Consider the following 22,137-nt stretch of genomic DNA (forward strand, 5'->3'; position numbering starts at 1 on the left):
TTATTTATTTATTTATTTATTTATTTATTTTGTTTTGAGACAGAGTCTGGCTAACTCACTAACCCTTGCGATCCTGCCTGAGTCTCCCAGAGTGCTGAGGCTACAAGTAGGAAGCTGTTAGGTTCTTGAATGACTTCTCCAAACTCACCAAGAGGCTTCAACCTAAACCTTGCTCCTCTCATGCCACTTCTGCATCTACAGGGGTCCTCAGTCCTGCTCCTGGGACCTCTGGGGATAGCAGTAACTCTGACCAATGTGCTTCCTCCATGACCTTTTGAAATTCCGCTGGATTCACTTTGTCTACCCTGTAAGTTAGGCTGGGAACTCTGGAGGCACGCAGAGATACCACAGGCTAGCACCTCAGATAACTCCACTCTGCCCTCCCCACACCCACACTCACCTCTAGACCCCTGGGAGCTCAGGCATCCAGGACCACAGTGCCCCCATCAGGAGCCGCTCCTTTCCTGGTAGTTGTCTTTAAGAACACCCAAGCTGAAATGAAAATTGGATCATTTCTATTGAAAAGAGTGTTACTTTTTGTTTTCTCAGAACGAAGATGGTCAGGCAGTAAAATTGTATTTCCCAAGGGACATAAAATGCATGTTTTCCAGGCATCCAACACCAGAACCAACACCAGCAACGCAAGAGAAACCCTGCCTCGAGGTCTGGGATTTTGACTTTTATAAGATTTCCTGTTTGGGAGGCATGTGTAAAGAACAGAATTTAACTGAAGGCTCCTCCATATTTTCTTACTTTGCAATATGTAAAATGATTCATAGGCACTTGATCATGTTTTTCTTTTTGCTCCTGAGTTTTCCATGGTGCAACTTATTCCTTTAATATTGAAACATTTTTTAGACAAATGTACTTCTGAGAAAGCCCACAGAGCTTCTATTATAACATGCATTGTTATTTGTGACAATGTAGATATTGATTTCTGAGTTTTGAAACTATTGCCAACTCAGTAAATGTTAATAGAGGGAAGATCTGCTAAGAGTTCTGATATCAATTCTTTAATTTTTCTCTCCCCCCCAAAAATTCCAATCCTATGTCATGCATCAGTGCTTGATCAGGAGAACCTAACGTACATATCTCAAGCTTGTAAAACTCTTCAGAAGGCCAGGGGAGTAAGGTGGAGTTGAGAAAATAAAAATTCAGCAATCATGGGAAGCCTTTACTAATGATCTCAATAGCTCCAATGTAGGTGAATCACAGGAGGACACACAGAAGTTGCTGTTAAACCTCATGTTTTATTCTTTTGTTATTATACAGGGACAGTAATGGCTATGTCATCTCAGTGTTCTAAATCTTGAGTAATAATTCACTTGCAGAATGTATCATAAGATTATAACTCAGCAGGTAGCAATTCCAAGGTGCATAGTTTCTAGATGCAAGAGAAAACAAAGGAGAAAACAGTGTTAAGCTGCCAATTAACAATCTATCACATTAATTATGAATGACATCATTATCTAGAAGTATTCAGATTTTTCTTGTCTTCATTCGCATAAAGTAATACCATTATTACATGCACAATTACCCATTCGTTTGACATTCAACAATATTTGTTGAGTGGTTGCTCTTCCCAGGGCTGAGGATACAGAGATGATCTGAGAAGATCACAGTCTAAGGGGAGGCCGTCATGTAAAGAAGTATTTTGGACCAGTGCAGTAGGTTCCTAATAGTGAATGGCTAAAGTATGTGGTGGCACAAATGAAGGCCCTTACTTTTCTGGAGACATCAACTCAGTTTTTATGTAGATCATATTTATTCTGGGAAGAGAAAGGAAGACATCCTAGAGAAACTAGGACGTGCAAAGGCACAGAGAAGTTACACATAGCATGGAATCTGAAGATCAAAAGAGCTCCCTCAGAGCGACTAATGAAGGAAAAGGGATTCATGTGGCTCCTGCTGCTGGGGGTCGTCAAGACTGTGTGGTAATCCAGTGCTTGGTTTCCATATACCACCTCCTAAGCAGACAAACATGCATACATGTCCCTTCAGTGGATACCTATCTGAGCGTTTCAGAGGGACTTGTTTATCAGTTTAACAAGAATTAGTCAGAAGACTAATGTATAATGTGACCTGTCCTAGTGTTGAACAGAACAGTGCTTCTGGCAGTGGCATTCCAGAAGGAGATACAGACCAGAATCAAATAAGTATATAAATCCATATTAGATATTTATCTGTGATAACTGCTACAAGAAAAAAATAGAGTGATGAGGCACATAGTCCTTGAAATATTCACATAGGTGACCACAGGCAAGACAGGCTCCTAAAAAGGTGCCATGAAGGGCCAGACCTAGTGTGAAATGGAGCCATTCGTGCAGAATGGTGAGGAAGGAACATTTCTGGCCAATGGAAAAAGTACAGATCATAAAAAGGGAGTGAAGCCTAATGTGGTCCAGGAACAGAAATGGACACATGTGATGAGTGCCACGAGGCCAAGGGAGAGGGATTTAAGACAAGCTAGGAGAGTTTCTGAGGACCAAATCATTCAGGATTTTGAGGATCAGGGTAAAGATTCCAGAGACTGCAGAAACATGGGAGGCCTATAAGGGGTTGTATATGGGAATATTATGGTATGATCTACTGTAGTTTTCAAATGTGTGTGTGTCAAAGAGCACTAACTATAAGCAAAAAAAAATTTAAAAATGCACTTCATCAAAATTGTAAAGATCTGCTTTTGAAAAACACCATTAAGAATATGAATTAGAGGGCTGAGGATGTAGCTCATTAGTAAAGCACTTGCTTAGCATATGCAAGAGGTTGGGTGTAATTGAAAGGGTGGGGGTAGAGAAAAGGGAACAGGTAAGCCATAGACTGGGAAAAATACCAGCAATACATACTTTTAATGAAGAACTCCTATCTAAAAATATATATATCCCCAAGATCCCAGTGAGCACATACATGCATACACACACACGCGCGCGCGCACACACACGCACAGCAGTGCTTTCAAATAAGGTATATGGGTGGCATCCAGGAAATGGAGATTAAAATCACAAATGAAGTGCAAGTAACACCCACCGGAAGAGCTGAGAAATGACAGATTCACCATACCCAGTTTTGGCAAGAATGTAAAGCAGCTGAAATTCTCATACATTGCTTAGTGTATAAGATAAGACCACTTTGAAAAACTCCTTGGCAATTTGTTACATAGTTCAGCATACATCTGCCCTTGACCCAGAAATCTCACTCACAGGTGTTTTTACCCATGAAAAATGGAGAGATGCCCATTGTGCAAGAATGTTCAACCTTATTCACAGTAGCTGTAGACAAGAGACTGTATTTTTTTAAAAAACGTAGTATACTCATAAATGGAATATTACTCAGTAATAAGAGAATGGACTACTAGCACCCACAATGATATGAGTGAATCTCAAATATAGGAGCCAAAGGTAAAAGAGTACATAGTGTACGAAGCCCAGGAATGAGCAAAGCCAGGGTAAGTGAAAGCCTGGGAAGGGAGAGGCGCTGATTGGAAGGAGCAAGAGGCAACATTTTTAGGGCAATGTAAGTATGATATTCTCTCCTTTGGCTCACAGATACAAAAGTTAGTACAGGTGTAAAAACTTATAAAACCCCATTGCTGAGATCTGAGCATTTGAATTATGACTTCTTCTTCAATAAAAAGCACACATTTTAAAAGAAATGCACATGTGCTCTGCCTGGAAATGGCGAGGTTTCATTGTAAAATGTGGCATAATGGAGAGAGATTTGGAGTCAGGAACACACGAGTTACAGTCCTGCTAACAGGTGGCAGAGCTGGGGCAGGTCACTTAGCTTCATTCAGTCTCCACCTCTGTGAATAGAAATACCCACTTCACAAGATAACCAGGGAGAGTAAATAACAAATAAAACATGGGTTATAAAAAGTTCTCAATGAAGCAGCCATTAAAAAATAACAACAACTTTTTAAGTAAACTGTAGCCCTAAAGGTCAAACTCAAAATATATTTTGTGGTTCCGCTTTGCAAATGATGTCATGTGCAATTTAAGGCAAAAAGTCAAAACTCAGAAAACAGGAAAACAAAAAGAAATCACTCTGCTCTATCGGAATGCCATGGCCACAGCTGGGAGCTATCTGTTCATTGTGATTATTATAGGGAGTTCTGGCACTTTCTGTCGTCTGTCATCATCGTGTCCTACCTCATCTTTCACCAAATGTCAGTAGGGGAAGGAAAGGCTATTAGGAATGGAGTCTAAAACAAAAAGCCGGGGTTCCTGGAGGTGGTTAACTTCTACTTTTTGAGAGAAAACTCTCATTTTTACCTTTCCAAATGTCTCCATGAAAATTACTTATGTAGTTTCAGGACTAACCTGAAGTTGTGATGAATTATTAATGGAAAAGTAAGAATGGCACTGAAATGCATCTTTAACTTCAGTGCATAATTTCTGGTCCCTGTTCCTTCTGCTAAAGTACCTCTGATTTCGTTGCCTGATCCACCTTTTGGAAATTGCCCTGGAGTATCCCCTGGAGAGGCCTTCCTCTCTTATCCTGTTGGGTCTCCTCAGAGAAGTCTCTGTGGGGTTTTTTCTGGAAGACCTGGTTGGCCTTCAGTAGCCCCTCTCTGAGGCTGTGGTCCAGAGACTCCATTCTGGCCTCCATTCCCACCAGTTATCACAAGTCCATTGACAGCACATAGATTTAAAGGACCCCTTTGCCTGTGGAATGGCTTTCTCTGTGTGTGCTCCTTGAAAATCCATACAGGCAGCTAACCTGAGGACAGCTCGTAGTGGTCTTTGGCCACATTCTCTCCAGCCCATCATTATTTCTTACTTGGGGGCTGTCATTTCATTTCATTTCTCCAGAGCCTTTCTGGGAACCTGGTAACTGGACACATTGTTCTGCCACCTGTGGACACTTGGGAACTCGTATTCAGAGACCCCGCTGTGTGACAACCAGTGGGCAGGAAGTGAGCACAGACCTCTGTGGTCACCTCCAGAAGCCGAGGGCCGGCTTCCAGCCCTGTAACATCCGGGACTGCCCTGCAAGGTATGTGAGGTCACTCTTATCTTATCAGTGCTAGCTTGTCACTAGTTTTTAAATATACAGCCTTTTGGGAATATAGCTTAATGGCATATAGTTCAGCACCTTCTCTGTACCTGGTCTTCCCCTAAATGCGTCATGCAGCCTGTGAGGGAGATGTTAGTTTCCTGTCTTACAGAAGGGAATACACCCCAACCCAGGCCCTCCAGTTCCAGGAGCCAGAATTTAAGCAGTCAGTCTGATTGCAGAACCTTTGCCCTTAATCATCACCCATTCTTGCTTCCTGAACTCAGCACTGCTGCTTCCTTATGCCCACAGTGAGGCTGAGGTCCTGAACTCCCTAGAGTTAACCCTGAGTAAATCTGTGGCTGTTTTGCTCAATGACTTATTTCTAATGCTTAGCACAATGCCTGTCTCATGATGTGCTCTCAATACTTGTGGAATGAATGAATGATCGATAGCATAGAACCTAATGGATAATTAACCAAATGGCAACAAAACTGACAGGCAAATGATTAACAAATAAAGAGGTGTTACAAACCTTTAATGTCACACAGCCCAGAGCCCTTGTGCAAAAACGACCACAGTACAGCCAGTGACCTGTGCCGTGGAGGACAGCAGGAAGCAGGGTTGCACTGGAAAGCCAAGCTGCTGCCGTGGGCTGTTCTCACAGGGCCATCAATGCGGCAGGCATCCTGACTGCCATGTCTCCCTCCGGTGCCCATTGTACAGACACTTCTCATTTGTGACCCAGCTATACTACTGGGACCGGGGCATTAAGTAAATTGGTTGCTAAATGAGGAATTGTGTATAGTATGTACATTACAACATTCGGAACAAAGAAATGGCCAAAAGGAACTCCAACTTGATGACTTTGCTTTTTTTTTCCTTTGAATGAGTTTATTGGTACATTTTAGGTATATGATACAGTTACATTCATTATTGGGATCTTGTACCTTTATGTGACAGGTGGTCTTGGTATTGGTTCTCATTTTTTCCCCTTGTCCCTGCCCTCCCTTCACCCCCTCCTCTCTTCCCCATTTACAAACACTTTATTTTCATTTTCTCATATTTTTCCCTTATTACCTTTCCCCTACCCTTCCCACTTTCCATACACCTTTAGCCCTTTTCTTCCCATTTCACAATGTTAGTTATCTCATGACTTTGCTTTTATTTGCATAATTCTTACATGCAGTACTGTAATGTACTATGACAAAACCTAAGACTGTGGCACTGTACTATAGAGTACAATCAGCAAAAATTACAGTACTATATAAACAAGATGTACTGTACCAAAAATATTGAGGCCCTATAAAGAGAACACACAGAACTGCACCAAAAAAAAATGGGTCATAAATCCAGTTATTAAGCAGATATGTCATTAAATGAGAAATATCTGTTTTAAGTATCATATCATCAAAATATTTCCATTAAAGTGATTTATTTTCCATAAGAACACATGCTCTCCAATAATCTTTCAAGTAAAATACAGTAACCACCAATAAGTCATCACATCAGCTGGTCTTAGCTGATACCTCTCATGTCAGAAAAGTCAGGGATAAAAATTATTCAGAAATTCTGGGTATCTCATAATACAGCAATGATGCAGAAAGTGCTCATCAGTAATTATGATTTCAAAACAAATCCAGATATTATCTTTAGCAAATCAGTGAAGCAGCTATTCCTGTGTTTCTTCATGCACCCTTTTCTGGAATTATAGCAGCTTCCATGAGTTCTTCAAGGTTATGTTCATTGCACAGTAGATACTGCTCGATGCTCTATTTTGAATATGCAGTTCTGGCTCATTAATGAAGGAGCTTCTGCAGGGCATTGCAAGGGACAATGAAAATAAGATATTGGGCTGAGGGTTTGGCTCAGTGGTTCTGCTGCCTGCTTCGCAAGTGCAAGGACCCGAGTTCGATACCTGATACCAAAAAAAAAAAGAAAAGAAAAGAAAGGAAGATATCAAAACCATGAACCTGCTGGACTTTGTAAAAATCACTGGAAATCCCAAATATTCTTGACAGTGAAACTGGTGTTGATGAGCCATTGCTCTATCCACCCCTGCAGTAAATACCTAGAAGGATAGAAAGACATACAAAGCATGTAGCAAAGGAACTTACTAGCCAGAAATATAAGACAAAAATTAGACACATAAAATAAACACAGAGCCAAGAATAACAGTGATAATTGAAATTCTCCTTTTTTTTTTTTTTTTTTTTTTTTTTTTTTTTACCGTGGAATCGAATTCAGGTCCTTGCACTTGCAAGGCAGGTGGCAGAACCACTGAGCTAAATCCCTGGCCCTAAGAGTGATAATTAACTGTTCAATTGTTGCCTATGGTTCAGAAGTGTTTCTATAACCCTTGAGAAAGTGTGCAAACTCATATGATATGATACTGTTCTACATATCAAATAGTTTCAAAGGTAGCATCACTTCTAAGGAATTTGTTATATCAGAGAATTTATCTCCAAATGAACCAGTTTTATTGTCACCTGAGGAACTGTTGGAAGCAAATAGTCCTTAAAAGTGAGCCTAATAAAAACAATGCACTGATAAACTTTTCTGACCTTTTGGCATAGTTGTTCTTCCTGTATCATATGCGATCAGTAGGTCTCATAATACTGTGCTCCAAATCATGCTCTTCTGCATCGAAACAGGAAAAATATGAGGTTGCTTAATATCCAAAAAATGTCAGGTAGCTTATTTTTCCCTGGTATCAAACATTATAGAAACAATACACATTTTGGAAACATTTGTCTTTTCGTGAATGCTGTGTTTATTTGCAACATGCTTCATGAATTGCCTAAACTACAATAGGATAGAGGCGTACTTCATTTCCTGACAAAGTTCTGTACCTGCAACTAGTTCATTAAATTAACTCATCACTAAATAAGGAATTGTATATAGTACGTGCATTACAATATTCAGAACAAAGAAATGGTAAAAAGAAACTCCAACTTGATGACTTCGGTTTTATTTGCATAACTCTTACATGCAGTACTATAATGTAGAACAGAACATAAAACTATAATACTGTACAGTACAGTGCAATCAGCAAAAGTTATAGTACTGCATAAACAAGATGTACTATACTAAACAGGCATTAAGGCTCTGTAAACAAGATGCACCGAACTATTGGGGGGGTATCATAAGTCCAAGTGGTAGCTTTTAAGTGCAACAGTTGTTAAACTTATAGGTGTTAAACAAGGGATATCTGTATTTACTGAGAGGAAGATCTCATGCTAGGAGCTACCAGGGACCCCTGAAACATTACCAGAAGCCTCTTCAGTAGGCTCCAGTCTCCTGCCCAGTGTACAATGCAGGCCTGAGGAAAAAAAACTAAAAGACAGAATTAAGAGAGACAGAAAGTGGGGTGCCAGGATGACCAATGGTGGTAATACCAACAAAGGCACTGGCAAGTCAAGCTACTCATTTTTATTAATAATCAGTTAGGGTAAAGGTAGGTTATGTGCCAGGGCAGGACTACATGCAAGGATACGCAGTTGTGTGGTTTCTATGGAAACTATTGTATGCAAGACTTGTGAAGGGCAAGACAAAGCATTCTCAAATTAGGAACAGAGAAGACAAAATATATGGTTGTAATTAGAACTTTGTCCTAGTTAAAAAGATTTTAGTTGTGGGAATAGAATTTGGGTGTGAGTTGCTCTGACCTTGGCACACAGGCTTTGGTTGGACCCATTTCTCAAAAGAAGCCAATTGTGGGATTAACTCTTCTCAGCCTGCACTGTTTACAGCCTGCTTTGAGCATAATCAATATTGTGGTCTCCCGCAAGAGTCACCTTTTGGAAAGCAGTAAGCTCATGCTACTGTAACCATGAGCAACCCAATTTGAGGAAACTGCTTTATGTCAGTTCTCAATTTTCACAGAATAGATAGGATACACATTGGGACATTCAATAGCAATTATGTGTATTAAATATTCTCAAGCTTTTTCACACCCCTAGAACTCATAGGGGCTTACATTTTCCTACCAACTAGAGACCATAGAGATCACTAGGCCCCCAGCTCCTTCCACATCACTGTTCTCAATATTTCTGTGCCATGACACCCTGTGATGGACTGGAGAAGCCTATCGATACTTCTTCAGACAAGGTTTTCAAATACATAAAATAAAACATGTGATTTACAAAGGAAGCTGATTATATTGAAATATACTTCTTGAAAAATTTTTAAACATATGCTATAATGAGGGTTGCCTCCTAACGGTAACAAAGTCTAGCTGCCTTGTAAAGGTACAAGATCCCAGTGATAAATGTAACTGTACTGTATACTTAAAAAGTACCAATAAACTCAATGAGAAAAAAATTGCATGAATATAAATGATGTTTTGAAATGCTTGCTATAATTGTAATGTGACATAGAAATGCCTTTAGTTTCCATAGGTAACAAAATCACAGGTACTGCAGTTGTGGTGCCATGGTTTTAACCATTAAAGGAAGTGCTGAAATTCCGTTAGTCTTAGTGACCTTGCATAACCATGGTCCTTGGTTAGATAGGTCTGCTCCACAGAACCCCGGCAACAGCTTGGACACCTTCAGTAACAAAGCATTCAACATCTCAGAGGTGTCCGCATCCAGTTTAGCCTCCTATTATCATCAAAGTTTGAACTTTAGGGCCAGATGAATCTAGTCCCATCCAAGCTCTATTATTAGTTTAGTTATGTGGCCATAGCCAATTTATTGCAAATTCTCTATAAAACTGGAAATAACACACAAATTAAATAACATGTGAGTATCTTATAGAACAGATAGCAGCACTTAAATGCTTTAGAAACATTTTCATCCTTAGGTTTCAGTGAATAGAAATCACTTTTTTGAAATTTCTACCTAATTTTGTGCTAGCTACACCCTCTGGGGCCATAAAAATGACTGTTCTCCCTAAATTGCAGATGGCTCTACCCCAGCCCTACACTGATTCTCTCCACATGGTGACTCTGTTGCTCCCCTGAGCAAAAGAATGTCTGAGAAGAGATAGGAATTACCTGTGCAGCTACCCCTTCCCACTGGGACAGGTGACAGCTCTGAAATAACCTTAGTGTTAGGCCAGCTCCTGCTTTGACAAGCCCATTCACAAAGTCCAGCACACCGGTCCTTACTAAGGCTCTATAGTCTTTATTCCTAGGTGGTTCACAAGTGTGTGGTCAGAGTGCTCTGTGTCTTGTGGGGAAGGATTCCACAGTCGGCAAGTGAAGTGCAAGCAGACAAAAGCCAGCGGCCCTGTGCAGGTGGTGTCTCCAAAGGCATGTGACCCTAAAGACCGGCCTCTGGGAAGGAAGCCATGCTCAGGTCATCCATGTGCTCAGTGGGTCATCGAACCAGGCCAGCAGGTAATATCATGGGTGGATAAGACTCTGCAATCATCCCCTTGTTTTCAATAAACTTTTTATGAGGGAGGGTGTCCTGATTGATCTCTGAAATGAATTACATCTCTGACCTCAAGGTCTGCATTTGGAAATGACAGTGTCTCTGTCTTCCAGTATGAAAGTGAACCAAGTTGGGTCCTTCAAATAAATGGGCCCAAATGCACAATAACACATACAGTAGTATACAATAACAAATACACAATAACAGAAATTCCATGATGAATCCATTAGGGCAGTAGGAATAAAAGCAGCCTTCCAAAAAAAAAAAGGAGGAATGTGAATGCTATCTGCACACAATCTCATAATCCAAGTCCTAAATGCTACCCTAAATAAAATTATTTTAATTAAAAGTGCTTGGGAATATAAACATGTACTATATGGAAAATAATCTGAAAAAATGCTTAAGAAAATAATTTTTTCATATATACAGACTCATAAAAACATACCACATTATTAAAACACATAAAGCAAATGTTAGGCAGATAAAAGACCTATTATATTCCTGCATGGAAAATGTCAGTATGAATAAATTGAACTATATCAAAACTGAAACTTTTATTTTGCAGAGGATGTCATCAAGAAAGTAAACAGATGACAGAATGGGAGAAAAAATTCAAATATATCCAAGAAGGAGCACATCTCTAAAATACATTCTTAAAACTATAAGTCAAAAAACCAAATAACCCAATTAAAAATATGAACAAAGGATCTGAATTATATTTCTTGATGAAACATATACAAATGACCAATAAGCCTGTAAAAAGATGCTTGCCATTAGTCATTGGGAAAATGAAAATCAAAACCACAGTGAGATACCACCGCACACCCACTAGGATGGGATTAGTTTAAAAAAAAAATAGTGGTGGAAGTCAGTGTTGATGTGGAGAAACCGAAACTTTCAGACAATGCTAGTGGGAAGTGTAAAATGGCACAGCCCCTCTGAAGAACTGTTGGACGGGCCTTCGAAAAGCGAAACATCAACTGCAATATGACCCAGCAATTCCATTCTGAGGTATAAATCCAAAAGAAATGAAAACATAAGTCCATACAAAAGCTTGTGCATAAATATTTGTAGCAGAATTTTTCATAATAGCCAAAAAGTAGAAAGGACACAAATAATAACCCACAATTATCAGTGGAGAAAGTGCTGATGGGTAGATAAACTGGAGTGTTATGTAGTGGAATACTATTTTGCCATTAAAAGGAAAAGAGTGCTGGTACATTGTACAGCATGGAGGAGCCTTGAGCACTATGGTAAGAGAAGAAAGACAGAACAAAGCACCTCATACTGCATCATTTCATGTATGTAGAGTGTCCAGAATAGGTAGATCATAGAGACAAAAAGTAGATTCATGGTCACCTAGCTTGGGGGAAAAGGCAGTAGAAGGATTTAGGGTAGGTGATGAAGGCTATTCTATTGCATTTCTTTGGGGGACAATATTAATGTTCTAAAATTGATTGTGGTAAGGCAACTCTGAAGACTATGAGATTGGGCAAATGGTGTTTTGCATGAATTATGCTCAATAAAGCTGTTAGTTGTAAAAAATGGAGAAAACTTGGTTATCGATAATAAGAAAAATAAGTTGAAGCAGAGACGAGACAGAACATACCCCAAATTCTGACCTGATAAAGAACTCATTGTAAAAGTAATGAAATGCAAATAAAACTATGATAATGGGGAAGACCTTTTCAAACATAAAACAAATTATATGGAAAGGTTACAGGCATTATGACTATGTAAAAATTGAAGAACTGCAAATCAAAGTTTAAAAACATTTTTCCCCATAATTGAACTCACTTTAGCACACAAGCCTCCATTTTCACTCTGAGCAGAAGAAAAACAAACTTGGCAATAACTTGTGGTTTTAAGCATAGTTATTTCCAAACTTAATTAAGCCCAGTTGATTTAAGATTAGCTCTGTCCTTTGCCCATCTCCCCAGATCTGGTCAAAGTTTTGGGGGAAATGGATGGAAAGAGAAAGGATGGGTGTCTTCCTGCCTCTGCAGAAGGGGCATCTGGGCTGCGGAGCTGGCCTCTGACCTCTCCCACTCCCTGGGACAGCAGTCCTCATACAGATGGCTATCCTACCGCCTAAGTGATTTTGTGCACACCGCATGTGTGGCCCACACTACGTTTCCTTCTGTTCCAGTGTCCTGAACGCTGCCTGGGCCGTATGGTGAGGATGCAGCAGCATCGCCACACAGCGTGCGGACACCGCAACAGCTCAGGCTCCGGCTGTGAGGATAGGAGGTACTGGGCCAACCCCGGGCAACCCGGGCTCCTCTGCCTCAGTCAGAGACCAAAGATGCCTGGAAAGGAAATTATTTGGTCCTACCACTTCTCATAATTGACAATTCCTACTGAATTACATTGTCTTTAGAGCTGTCCTCAGCAGTGCATGTTATTCTGAACTATTAGTCTATATGTAGTGATTATACTTACTTATTTGGATGTTAAATATAGAATGCAAGCATCCTAAAAGGGGAATGAGGGTATGAAAACAGGTTAAGATTCTTCTCTCTGTATAAAAAGTTGGTATGAAATATTTTGTTTAGTTTTACAGATTAAATCTTTCCAGAGTTCTCATTAACTATTTTATTCCCCTATTTTTAAATTGCTGTGATTAAGATGTTGGCACAGTGGTTTAGCTGAGAATAAAATAAACTTTTATCTTGCAAAGGGGCTTACACAGAGAGGAGTTGTTTTTGTCACATATGAAATGGGCAGGAAGGTGATGTGGGGAGAAGAGCTTTGTTTATGGGGTCATCTAGAGATGCAGTCTCTTCCTATCTGGCAGGTTCCCCACTCTGGAGAATGGTACCCTGCCAGCAGCCAGTGGGAGCACAGCCCAGAGAGCACACGAATTGGGGGGCTATGGTATTCTTTCATTCTCCTGTTATTTGACCTTGGAGTGCCTAACTGCCCTAATCCGCAAAATGGATATTTTCACCTGGGTGGCCTTACGGTGAGCATAGTGTCAGGGCCCAAGCATCCCCAGTGCTAGCTATGTTTCTCTCCTCCACATCCTGAGTGTTGCTGGAGAAAATGGGATGATCTTCACAGTTGGCTGAATGACCATTTTAATCCTGTAGGAAAGTTTGGCAGTGAGATTTAGCTGCATTTTGAATTCCCCCGGACACAATTCAGGCCAGAACTCTTCCTCTCCAGTGGAAAATGTTGGGAACAGCTGCCCTCATTCCCCACATCCAACCTCAGCTCCCAGTTTGCTGAGAAGATGGAGACCACACAAGATGGATACCCATCGTTCCAGATGTTTCCCTTTGCTTTTGCAAAGACATATTTACAACACAAATACCTACGAGGGGGTTGAGCTTTTTATTTTAACATGCCATATATATCTTTCTAGAATTTACTTTTTCTGCCTAAAAATATAGACTTCTTGACCTTCTTAGTTGATAAAGATTGACTTTATGTGTTTTTAATTGTTGTATTTAATATTCTGTTATTCCATGGCTGATGGACATTTGATTGTTTGATGTTTTTTTGCTATTACAAACAGATGCTGTAGTTAACATCCTGGAACATATATCTTTATGCACAAAAGAAAGTATTTTAATAGGGTAAATTTTTAGATAGGGAATTAAATTGATAAGCATGTTCCTTTGGATACCACCAAACTGCTGTCAAAATACTTTCACCATCAATATGTGAGAATTATTCCTCTTTTCATCAACATTATTAGATATACTTTCATTCATTCAAAAAAAATTTTACCAGTCTGATAAATGAGAAATCATATCTCATTGTAATTTGTACTTTTCTGATTACTTTTTATATTAGATATATTTTGACTTATATTTTTTCTTGAATCCATCTTCATTTTTTTCATTTTTCCATTGTTACCCTTAGCCAGACTACCTGGCCATCTCACCTGGTCACAGCTGCAGGCACCTAGCTGGGCTCCCTCCACTCACCCATGCTTGTTTCCAACCCACCTTCTATACTGCAACTAAACAAGTGTTGTAGGATACAAATCTGATCATACCACCAACTCCCTGCTGGATTGAAATCATTTTAGAGGCTTTGGTTGTTCCTAAGAAGACAGGCCAAAATCTTCCACATGGACTGTGAAATACCACATGCTCAAACCCTGCTTCCCTTCACAGCCTCACCCTAACCTCAGTCCTTCTGTCTTTGTGTTCCAGCCCCACTATCCTTTTAGTTCCTTGGACTGAATAGAAATGAGAAACAGAGAAAAACTAGTAGAAACAGCTGCCATTTTTACATTCGTGCTTCACATAGAGAAACATGGGCCCTGGCTGTGTGCATGGCGTGGTGTCCTGGCTGTGGCCCACTTACCCTGACCAGGATAAAGTGGCACCCTCTGTTGGGCCAGCTGTGCATTCCCTTACCACATCCCAAAGGATCCACCTCTGAGCTGACCTGGGCTCCAATTTCTGTGCTTGTCCAAAGCCCCCCGTGCAACTTGATGGCTCCCTTTGTACTTAGGATGGTCTTGTCCACCATCAAAGGAGAAGATTTGGTTAGCTAAGGCCCTGTGTGCTGAAAATGATGTCAATTTAGAATGACTTATGCAAAAAGGGCAAGGGACTTATGAGTAAGACAAGACCACACAATACTTGTCTACAACAATTTGGTGTCCTCTTAAATATATTCTTTGAGTATTTTTTGAACATTTGTTCAACATTTTTCAGTAGAAAGGCTGATCTCCACTTAGGGAGATCGCTGATGAGTATTCAGTCTTTGTTGTTCAGAGTGACAACGTTAGGCCCCTAAGATTCAGGCCCACTGGGGAAAACAGAAGCAGTCAACAGTTCAACTCTTCCCTAACCCCATCTCTAAATCTTATGAACAGTTTGGTGGACCAGTAGTTTGGTAAACTCTTTGGTAGAGTCTCCCTCTGCTGGCTAATGTCAGTATTGCTTCCCATTCTGTGTAATACTGCCATACTTTTGCTTAGAGAAGTTCAGGATGTCATAATTTCAACATTCTTATAGATTTATGTGCTCTTCTAAGGAGCCTTTAATAGGAGTACAAAAATATCTCAAAGAATCCAAGGAAGAAGGAAGTCAGCTCTGAGGAAAGACTATAACCAAAAAATGAAAAGGCACTGTTTTTGTTTTTGTTTTCTCCTCTCATCTATGCTGTTGTATATGGCTTTTATTTAGTCTATTTATGAAAGTTCATTTTCTTTATCTATCTGGCCGAGCTTCAAGTTTATATATCTTGTGCCAGCAACTTCTAGATTCCTAAGGACGATTACTGAACCCGCTCAAGCTGGGGCCCTTTTGCCCTCAGCCTTGGGGATGGAGAGACATTCTCACTCACACTGAGACATCTTCCAGGGTCCCTTCCCTAGGGGACAGAACAGACATGCCAAATTGGGCCCACCTAGCTGCCTATAGTCTCCAGGGTGAACATCTGCTTAAAATTCAGACTAATGAGTTTCTGGTCTGCTGGAGAAGTCAAGGGAGTCAGAGGCATTCTGCTTCCCAACAAGTTCCTGGTTACAAGTCTGGGTGTGGCCTAATGTTCATGCGAAGAGACAAAATCCCTTACTTACAATTGCTACTCATCCGGGAGGGTGATTCAAGTGCTTATAAAAACAGAAAATCTAAGGCTTGTTAACAAAATTTGAAGTGGTTTATTGGGGACATGATAGGAAGCGCTTCTCCTTGCGGCCTAAATTGATCTGTTCCAATTTAGGAGAGACTATTTTTGATGTGTGTGTGTGGGGGGGTGGCCTGGTGTTGGAAGTTGGTGGAAACACATGGTTTGTATCCCAGGCCTTGCTTGCCGGGGCATATCTAGGTAGGGACTCTTAGTCCCAGGGATGGGGGACACTGTCTCTGTTATTCTAGATCATATTGCACAGAAGCAAGGGATGGCTCTGTTTTAATTGGAATTGTTTGAAGAGAGAAGCCCTACCTTGCCATCAGTGGGGGAGGAAAGCCCTTCCCAGAGGCAGTTCCACCTCGTGACTTGATGTGAATGCTCACCTTGGCTGCTGTCTTAGTGGCAGTTTGGCCACTCATCAGTTCCCACCATATGTTTGGAACTTTATTCAGCATCGGGGATATATTTCACTCATTTCATTTCCTCAGGCCATAAACAGCCTTAAATGTGTACTGGGTTAATTTTTTTAAAAAAATAGGCCCTCCCCCTTCTCCTTCTATCGTATATTTGTGGCAGCTTCCCGAACCTCCTTATTATATCTAGGGCAACTTGGGTCTACTGTGTGGCCATTTTGTTGGCTTTAAATTAGATGTATTCTGAAGTCATACAGTTATCTTTATCATGGTCATGATTAGACCACTACTGTGGATAGTGCCCATCAGTGTCCTGATGAGTAGGCTCCTAACTGTCAAGCTTTTGAACCCAGAATACACAGTAGGACAAAAGCCTTTCCCCGGCCTCTCCTCGCTCACGCTCTGTTTCTGTTCCAGATCTGCCCCCCGGAGGAACTGTACATCCAAGGCCTGTGAGGTGTGCTGGCGCACAGGGCCCTGGAGGCCTTGTACGGCAGCCTGTGGCCGGGGCTTCCAGTCTCGGAAGGTGGACTGTGTCCACACACGGAGCTGCAAGCCTGTGGCCGACAATCACTGTGTGCAGAGAAAGAAACCAACTTCATGGCGGCACTGCCGCGGGCCTTCCTGCAATAGTATGTACCCTCTCAGGTACCTCCATTGGCCTGGCCTTCCTCCTCAGTCGTGTCAGAAGGGCATTTAGAGAGCATGTGGCAGCCCGCGACAACAGATTAGTGCTTTCATGTTCCCTAGAGAAGGACCAGCTGAATCAGTAGGGCTCCTCTCCTCCCTTCTGAGCCTGGCTGTCTCTTCTGTGGAGCCAGAGAGGCAACAGGTTGGCTCAGGAACTGTGCACGTATGCAGAAGTTATAGGGTGGCCAAAGTATATGGTGAATGTTTACATCTTTTAAAAGGTATTACAGTAAAAGACACATTGCCATGAATCCCTTTCAGAACACTTCCCCTTTGCTTTGAGCACACTAAGCCATCTTTCTTGCCATTTTCCAAAGCATTCTGGAAGCCCTCTTCCTGAGTGTCAAACAAACGGTGATGCAGCTGGCAAGTGCCCTCCAGTGGAAAGGCAGGACTGTAAAACCTTTGAGGTGAGTCCTCATCCACCGCATCCACCAGATCTGGCACCACGTGATTTCTGGCTCTTTTCCAAAGTCACAATGACCATGAGACACAAATGTTCTGAATCAATGCAGGACATTAAAGTAGCTATGAAAGCAAAACTAAAGACGTCCTCAAAAGAGACTTAGAGGATTTCCAGAATTACCTGAGCAAGTGGTGAGCACAATGGATACGTGTGTTCAAAATGAAGGGGAGTATTTTGAGGGAGGATAACAGCAATGTGTCTTTTACAATAACACATTTTTAAAATGTAAGCACTCATAGTATTCTTGTATCACACCCCTCACGTGGCAAGTTTAAGTGCATGTTCCTTTTCTAGAGAGCAGATCTGTAGCTTTGGGATGGACTCCACTCATGGCCCAGGGCTCCATTAAGCCTGCAAATCCTCAGTGCTGAGCTGAGAGGAGCCCTGTGGCTAGAGGGGCTGTGAGGTCCTAGAGCTCTGAGAGGCCCCTTGACTGTGCCAGAGATGAGCACTTCTGACTTCAGTGCCACACCCCTAACCCAGGCTGGTTTCTTCTCTTCATTCCTTATACTCATTTTATAACTTTTTGTTTAAATCAGATGACTTTTTTACTAGTACTCTAATGAACCACAAGTTAAGGATTCATTATTCTTCTTTTTGCAGGAGACTGCACAGACACAACTCACTACTGTACATTCGTGAAGCACCTTAACTTGTGTTCCCTGGACCTCCACAAACAAAGGTGCTGCCACTCATGCCAGGAAGGGTAAACCTTTGCAGGGCTTGTGATGCTGCTCCAATGAGAAAGGAACAGTAGAGTTCTCATACCCATGTCTCTGCTTGCAAAACACGTATTTCCTGAACACTGTAGATTCCATGATGAAACCAAGGTTGATAAGTAAACTTTACTCAGTAAAGTTCTCTGCTTGCAAAACACGTATTTCCTGAACACTGTAGATTCCATGATGAAACCAAGGTTGATACAAAACACCACTGTTAAAATTTTGTAAGTTGAAATTTTCCCATGGTTGGTTTTTAACTCAATTCTTATAAATGATGTATTCTGGGATTCACAAGAACACCATAGCACATGAGCCAGCACACTTGGGACTCTTCCTGTGCACCTGACAGGGAAACTACCAAGATTAAGATTGCTTCAGCAGGAGCTGTGACTTTCGGCCTAGCACAGAGTAGTGCATCCTGAAGGCTTGGGGAACACAGTAACTGCTGACTCCCTCTTCTTTTGCACTGCACAGTTTTGACAAGGTTATAAAGTATTTAAATTTTTTAGGTTCGGGCCAGTAGTTGTTCGGATATTGGTGCTCCTGGTGTTTTCATAGATCCTTTAGTCTATGAAAGAAAGAAATTCTCTGGACACATATATAACAACAGTGGGCCCAAGAGGTCCCAAGGGGGTGGCATCTGATCCTTTTTCTTATGACAATCGTGGAAGGAAACACAGTCATTGTTGCTGTTGCCTTCACAAGTACAGAAATCTATTCATGACCAAACGAGGCATCTTGAAAATCAAGAAGAGGGCAGTTCACCTTTTCTATTGTTTTTGAAGTACATTGAAAGTTTTCTTCTAAGAGCTGTGAATGAAACTTTTTCTAAGCACTATTCTATTGCACAAAATGGTAATTCAAAGCCTTATTAGACCTAATTTATGTATGAAATAGTATTCCTGAGAATTTTTATTTTGGAAAGTTTATAAGAAAGTGATCTAAATAAGAAACATGGTAGTTGAGAAAGAATTGTTTATCGTAAGTAATTCTTTGGATTTGAGCTGATTCTTCAATAGATCCAAAATAAATTTGGGTTGGATGGAAGTGACACTTTGGGGACCAAGAGCTAGAGTTAGGGGTTGGGTTAGACCTTGGGGAAAATAATTTAAAAACTAATTGGGGACTAGTTTTAGTTTCAGATTAGAGCTAAAATTAGGTTAGTAAGAAGGGAAGTTAAGTTGGCGCTAAGGCTAGAGTTGGCTTTTGGGGTTAGGGTGCAGGTCGGGTTAAGACAGAGCTGGGTGGGGTTCAGATTGGGGCCAAGGCTGGTGTTAGTTATGAGGTCAAGGTGGAGGTGAAATCTGGGTGAATGTTGCAGCTGATGTAGGTTCAGACCAGCACTGAACTGTAAGCTCTACAGCTGGTTTGGTTATGAGGACCTTTTCCTGGCATTTTACTCGTTGTGGCTTTAGAAGGCACACGTCCCCAAGTAAATGGTCACACTTTTTCATTCAGTGTCCCGGCTGCCTGCACACTACCACCTACAGTCTGCTGGCAGCCACATCTCTGAGGCAGGCGTGCTGGACCTGTCACTAAGTGAACCAAGCACCCTGGCTTTGAGCACCGCGTCTCTTCTGTTCTGACTTCAGCCTCACCGCACTGGGATAAGCACTACTGTATGTAGAGGGCTTGGTGATGGGGCAGTGGACGTGGGAGGGAGGAGAACACACCAGCCCGTGAGTTGTTGGTCATCATATTTGATTGTGAAAAGTTATTAAATTAAAAGAAAGATCATTTGTAAAATACTCTGTATATATTTATTATATGACAAAGGTGCAATATTTTATTTTGTACAGTATGTAATAAAAACATGGGACATATATTTTTCTTACTAACAAAATTTCTTATTAAATTGCTTTGCCTTTGTATTTAAAAATTAAAAATTACTGTTTTTAATTTACTATTTTACTTTAGTTATCATCCTGGTGACATCCCTGTATACTGTATTTTACTACTGTTTTTTATAATGAGTTGAAGCTTCTCTTTTATGATTCTTAAGTAATTCAGAAATAAATTTACTTTGATATTCAGTGGCATCCTTATAAATGTGGGTGGCTTATTTTTGTTGTGGTTTTGGTAGCTGTGGATGCTGCCATCCTTGCTGTTGTTCCAGTGGGAACCCGAATAAATCTGTTGCCTGGGACTGTGCTTCAGAGTGTGGGTTATAAGATCCAGAACAGATCCCACAAAAATCCTCTCTAGTGCCATCTTCCTAATATTTACATCTTTGAGTTGTATTTAAAAGAATGTCATTCATAGATAAGTGGATGCACCTTGAGACCATACTCAAGTGAAATAAATCAGACACAAATGTGTAAATACTGCCTCATTTCTCTGGTATGAGAACTGAAAATGTAAATGAGGACCAAAATGTATAATAGATATCATGAAATAGGAAGAAAATGTTCAAAAGGGAAGGGGAACTACGGAGGGGGGCAAGGGAAAGGAAGGAAGGGAAAGAAATAATGAGAAAAGGAAAAAAAGAAAACAAAGCTTTTGTGAATAAGGAAGGGTGAAGGGGTTAAAGAGAAGGCAGGGGAATGGAAAAAAATAAGACCCAAGATATATCATGTACAGGTACAAATTCCCTGTGATGAATGTGATCATGATCCATAACTAAATTGTACCAATAAGCTAATTAATTTTTTAAAAACGAGCAGAAGAGGTTGAAAGAAGTCCCAAACAGCCTGAAGGAGGTTGTAGGGAAAGTAAGAGGCACAATACACTTTATTTTTTATAGTAGTTTTTTTGGTTCGTTGCAAAAATGAGCAAAAGGTAAAATATTTCCCATCTATGTCTTGCTCTAACACATGTATGACCATGACCTCACCGTTATCAACAGCTTCACCAGGGTTTTATGTTTGTTACAGTTGATGAACTTACATTAGCATCATAACCAAAGTCCATAGTTTCTATTGGTCTTTTGAATTCTGTGGGTTTGGACAAATGTCTAATAACAAGTCTCCATTGCTATACTGTCAGGCAGAGTTGCTTTTACTGCCCTAAAAAAAAAAAAATCCTCCTTGCTCTCACTGTTCCTTTCTCCACCACTTTGAGTTGATTTTGGGAAAGGTATGTGGTCTGTGTCTAGCTTTTTTTTAAAAAATATTGTTTGTCCAGTTGTTCCATCACCATGTGTTGAAAAGATTCTCTTTGTTCCATTGTGGTTCTTTTGCTTTTTATCAAACATTAGTTGGCTATATTCCTGTGTGCTTATGTCCAAGTTGTCTAATTTGCCCTACTATTTTCTGTTGTTTTGCCAGTACCATCTTGATTACTGTGGTTTTAGTAAGTCTTTAGGTTGGGTAGTGTTATCCCGTAACTTTGTTCTTTCCTTTCAATATTGTGTTGACATTTTGGGTCTTTTGCATCTCTTCATTAATTCTAAAATTATTTTGTCAATAGCCATTTAAAAACTTGCTAAGATTTTGATGGTGGGTTGCAGGGAACTTATTGGTCAAGTTAGAAAAATTGACATTTTTGAGTTTTCCTGTGCCATGAACACAACATTATCACTTCATTCCTTTAGTTGCTCTTTGATTTCTTTCATCAGATATTTGTACTTTTCTCATATAATTATTATACCTATTTTATTAAATTTAAACGTGTTTTATTTGGGGTAGTGCTAATGTAAATAATATTGTTTTTAATTTCAATTTCCATTTGTTCATTGGTACTATATAGCAATTGACTTTTGTTTTGGTTGTGAGGAGGGTGGATTGAACCCAGCACCTTGCCTATGCTAGTCAAGTTCTCTACCTCTAAACTATGCCCCCAGCTCAGCAATTGGCTTTTGTATATTAAACTTTGTAGGCAACATTGCTATAATCACATTTTAGTTCCAGGGTTTTTTTAAAATTGGTTCTTTT

General features: G+C 40.5%; 1 protein-coding gene across 1 annotated transcript in view; it reads left to right on the forward strand.

The window, feature by feature from the left end:
* Positions 1 to 20,030, forward strand: part of Adamtsl3 (ADAMTS like 3) — a 353,079-nt gene extending 333,049 nt beyond the window's left edge. The window contains exons 24-30 of the mRNA XM_010621186.3: positions 550 to 663; positions 4,812 to 4,995; positions 10,135 to 10,339; positions 12,526 to 12,626; positions 16,805 to 17,019; positions 18,147 to 18,373; positions 18,460 to 20,030. Coding sequence (XP_010619488.1) covers positions 550 to 663; positions 4,812 to 4,995; positions 10,135 to 10,339; positions 12,526 to 12,626; positions 16,805 to 17,019; positions 18,147 to 18,253 — 926 coding nt within the window. The 3' untranslated portion in view covers positions 18,254 to 18,373; positions 18,460 to 20,030. The remainder of the gene's footprint in view (positions 1 to 549; positions 664 to 4,811; positions 4,996 to 10,134; positions 10,340 to 12,525; positions 12,627 to 16,804; positions 17,020 to 18,146; positions 18,374 to 18,459) is intronic.
* Positions 20,031 to 22,137: the final 2,107 nt, after the last annotated feature.

The sequence above is a fragment of the Fukomys damarensis genome, unplaced genomic scaffold (genome assembly GCF_012274545.1).
Source record: "Fukomys damarensis isolate Sample0158 unplaced genomic scaffold, DMR_v1.0_HiC HiC_scaffold_7, whole genome shotgun sequence".
NCBI lineage: Eukaryota > Metazoa > Chordata > Mammalia > Rodentia > Bathyergidae > Fukomys > Fukomys damarensis.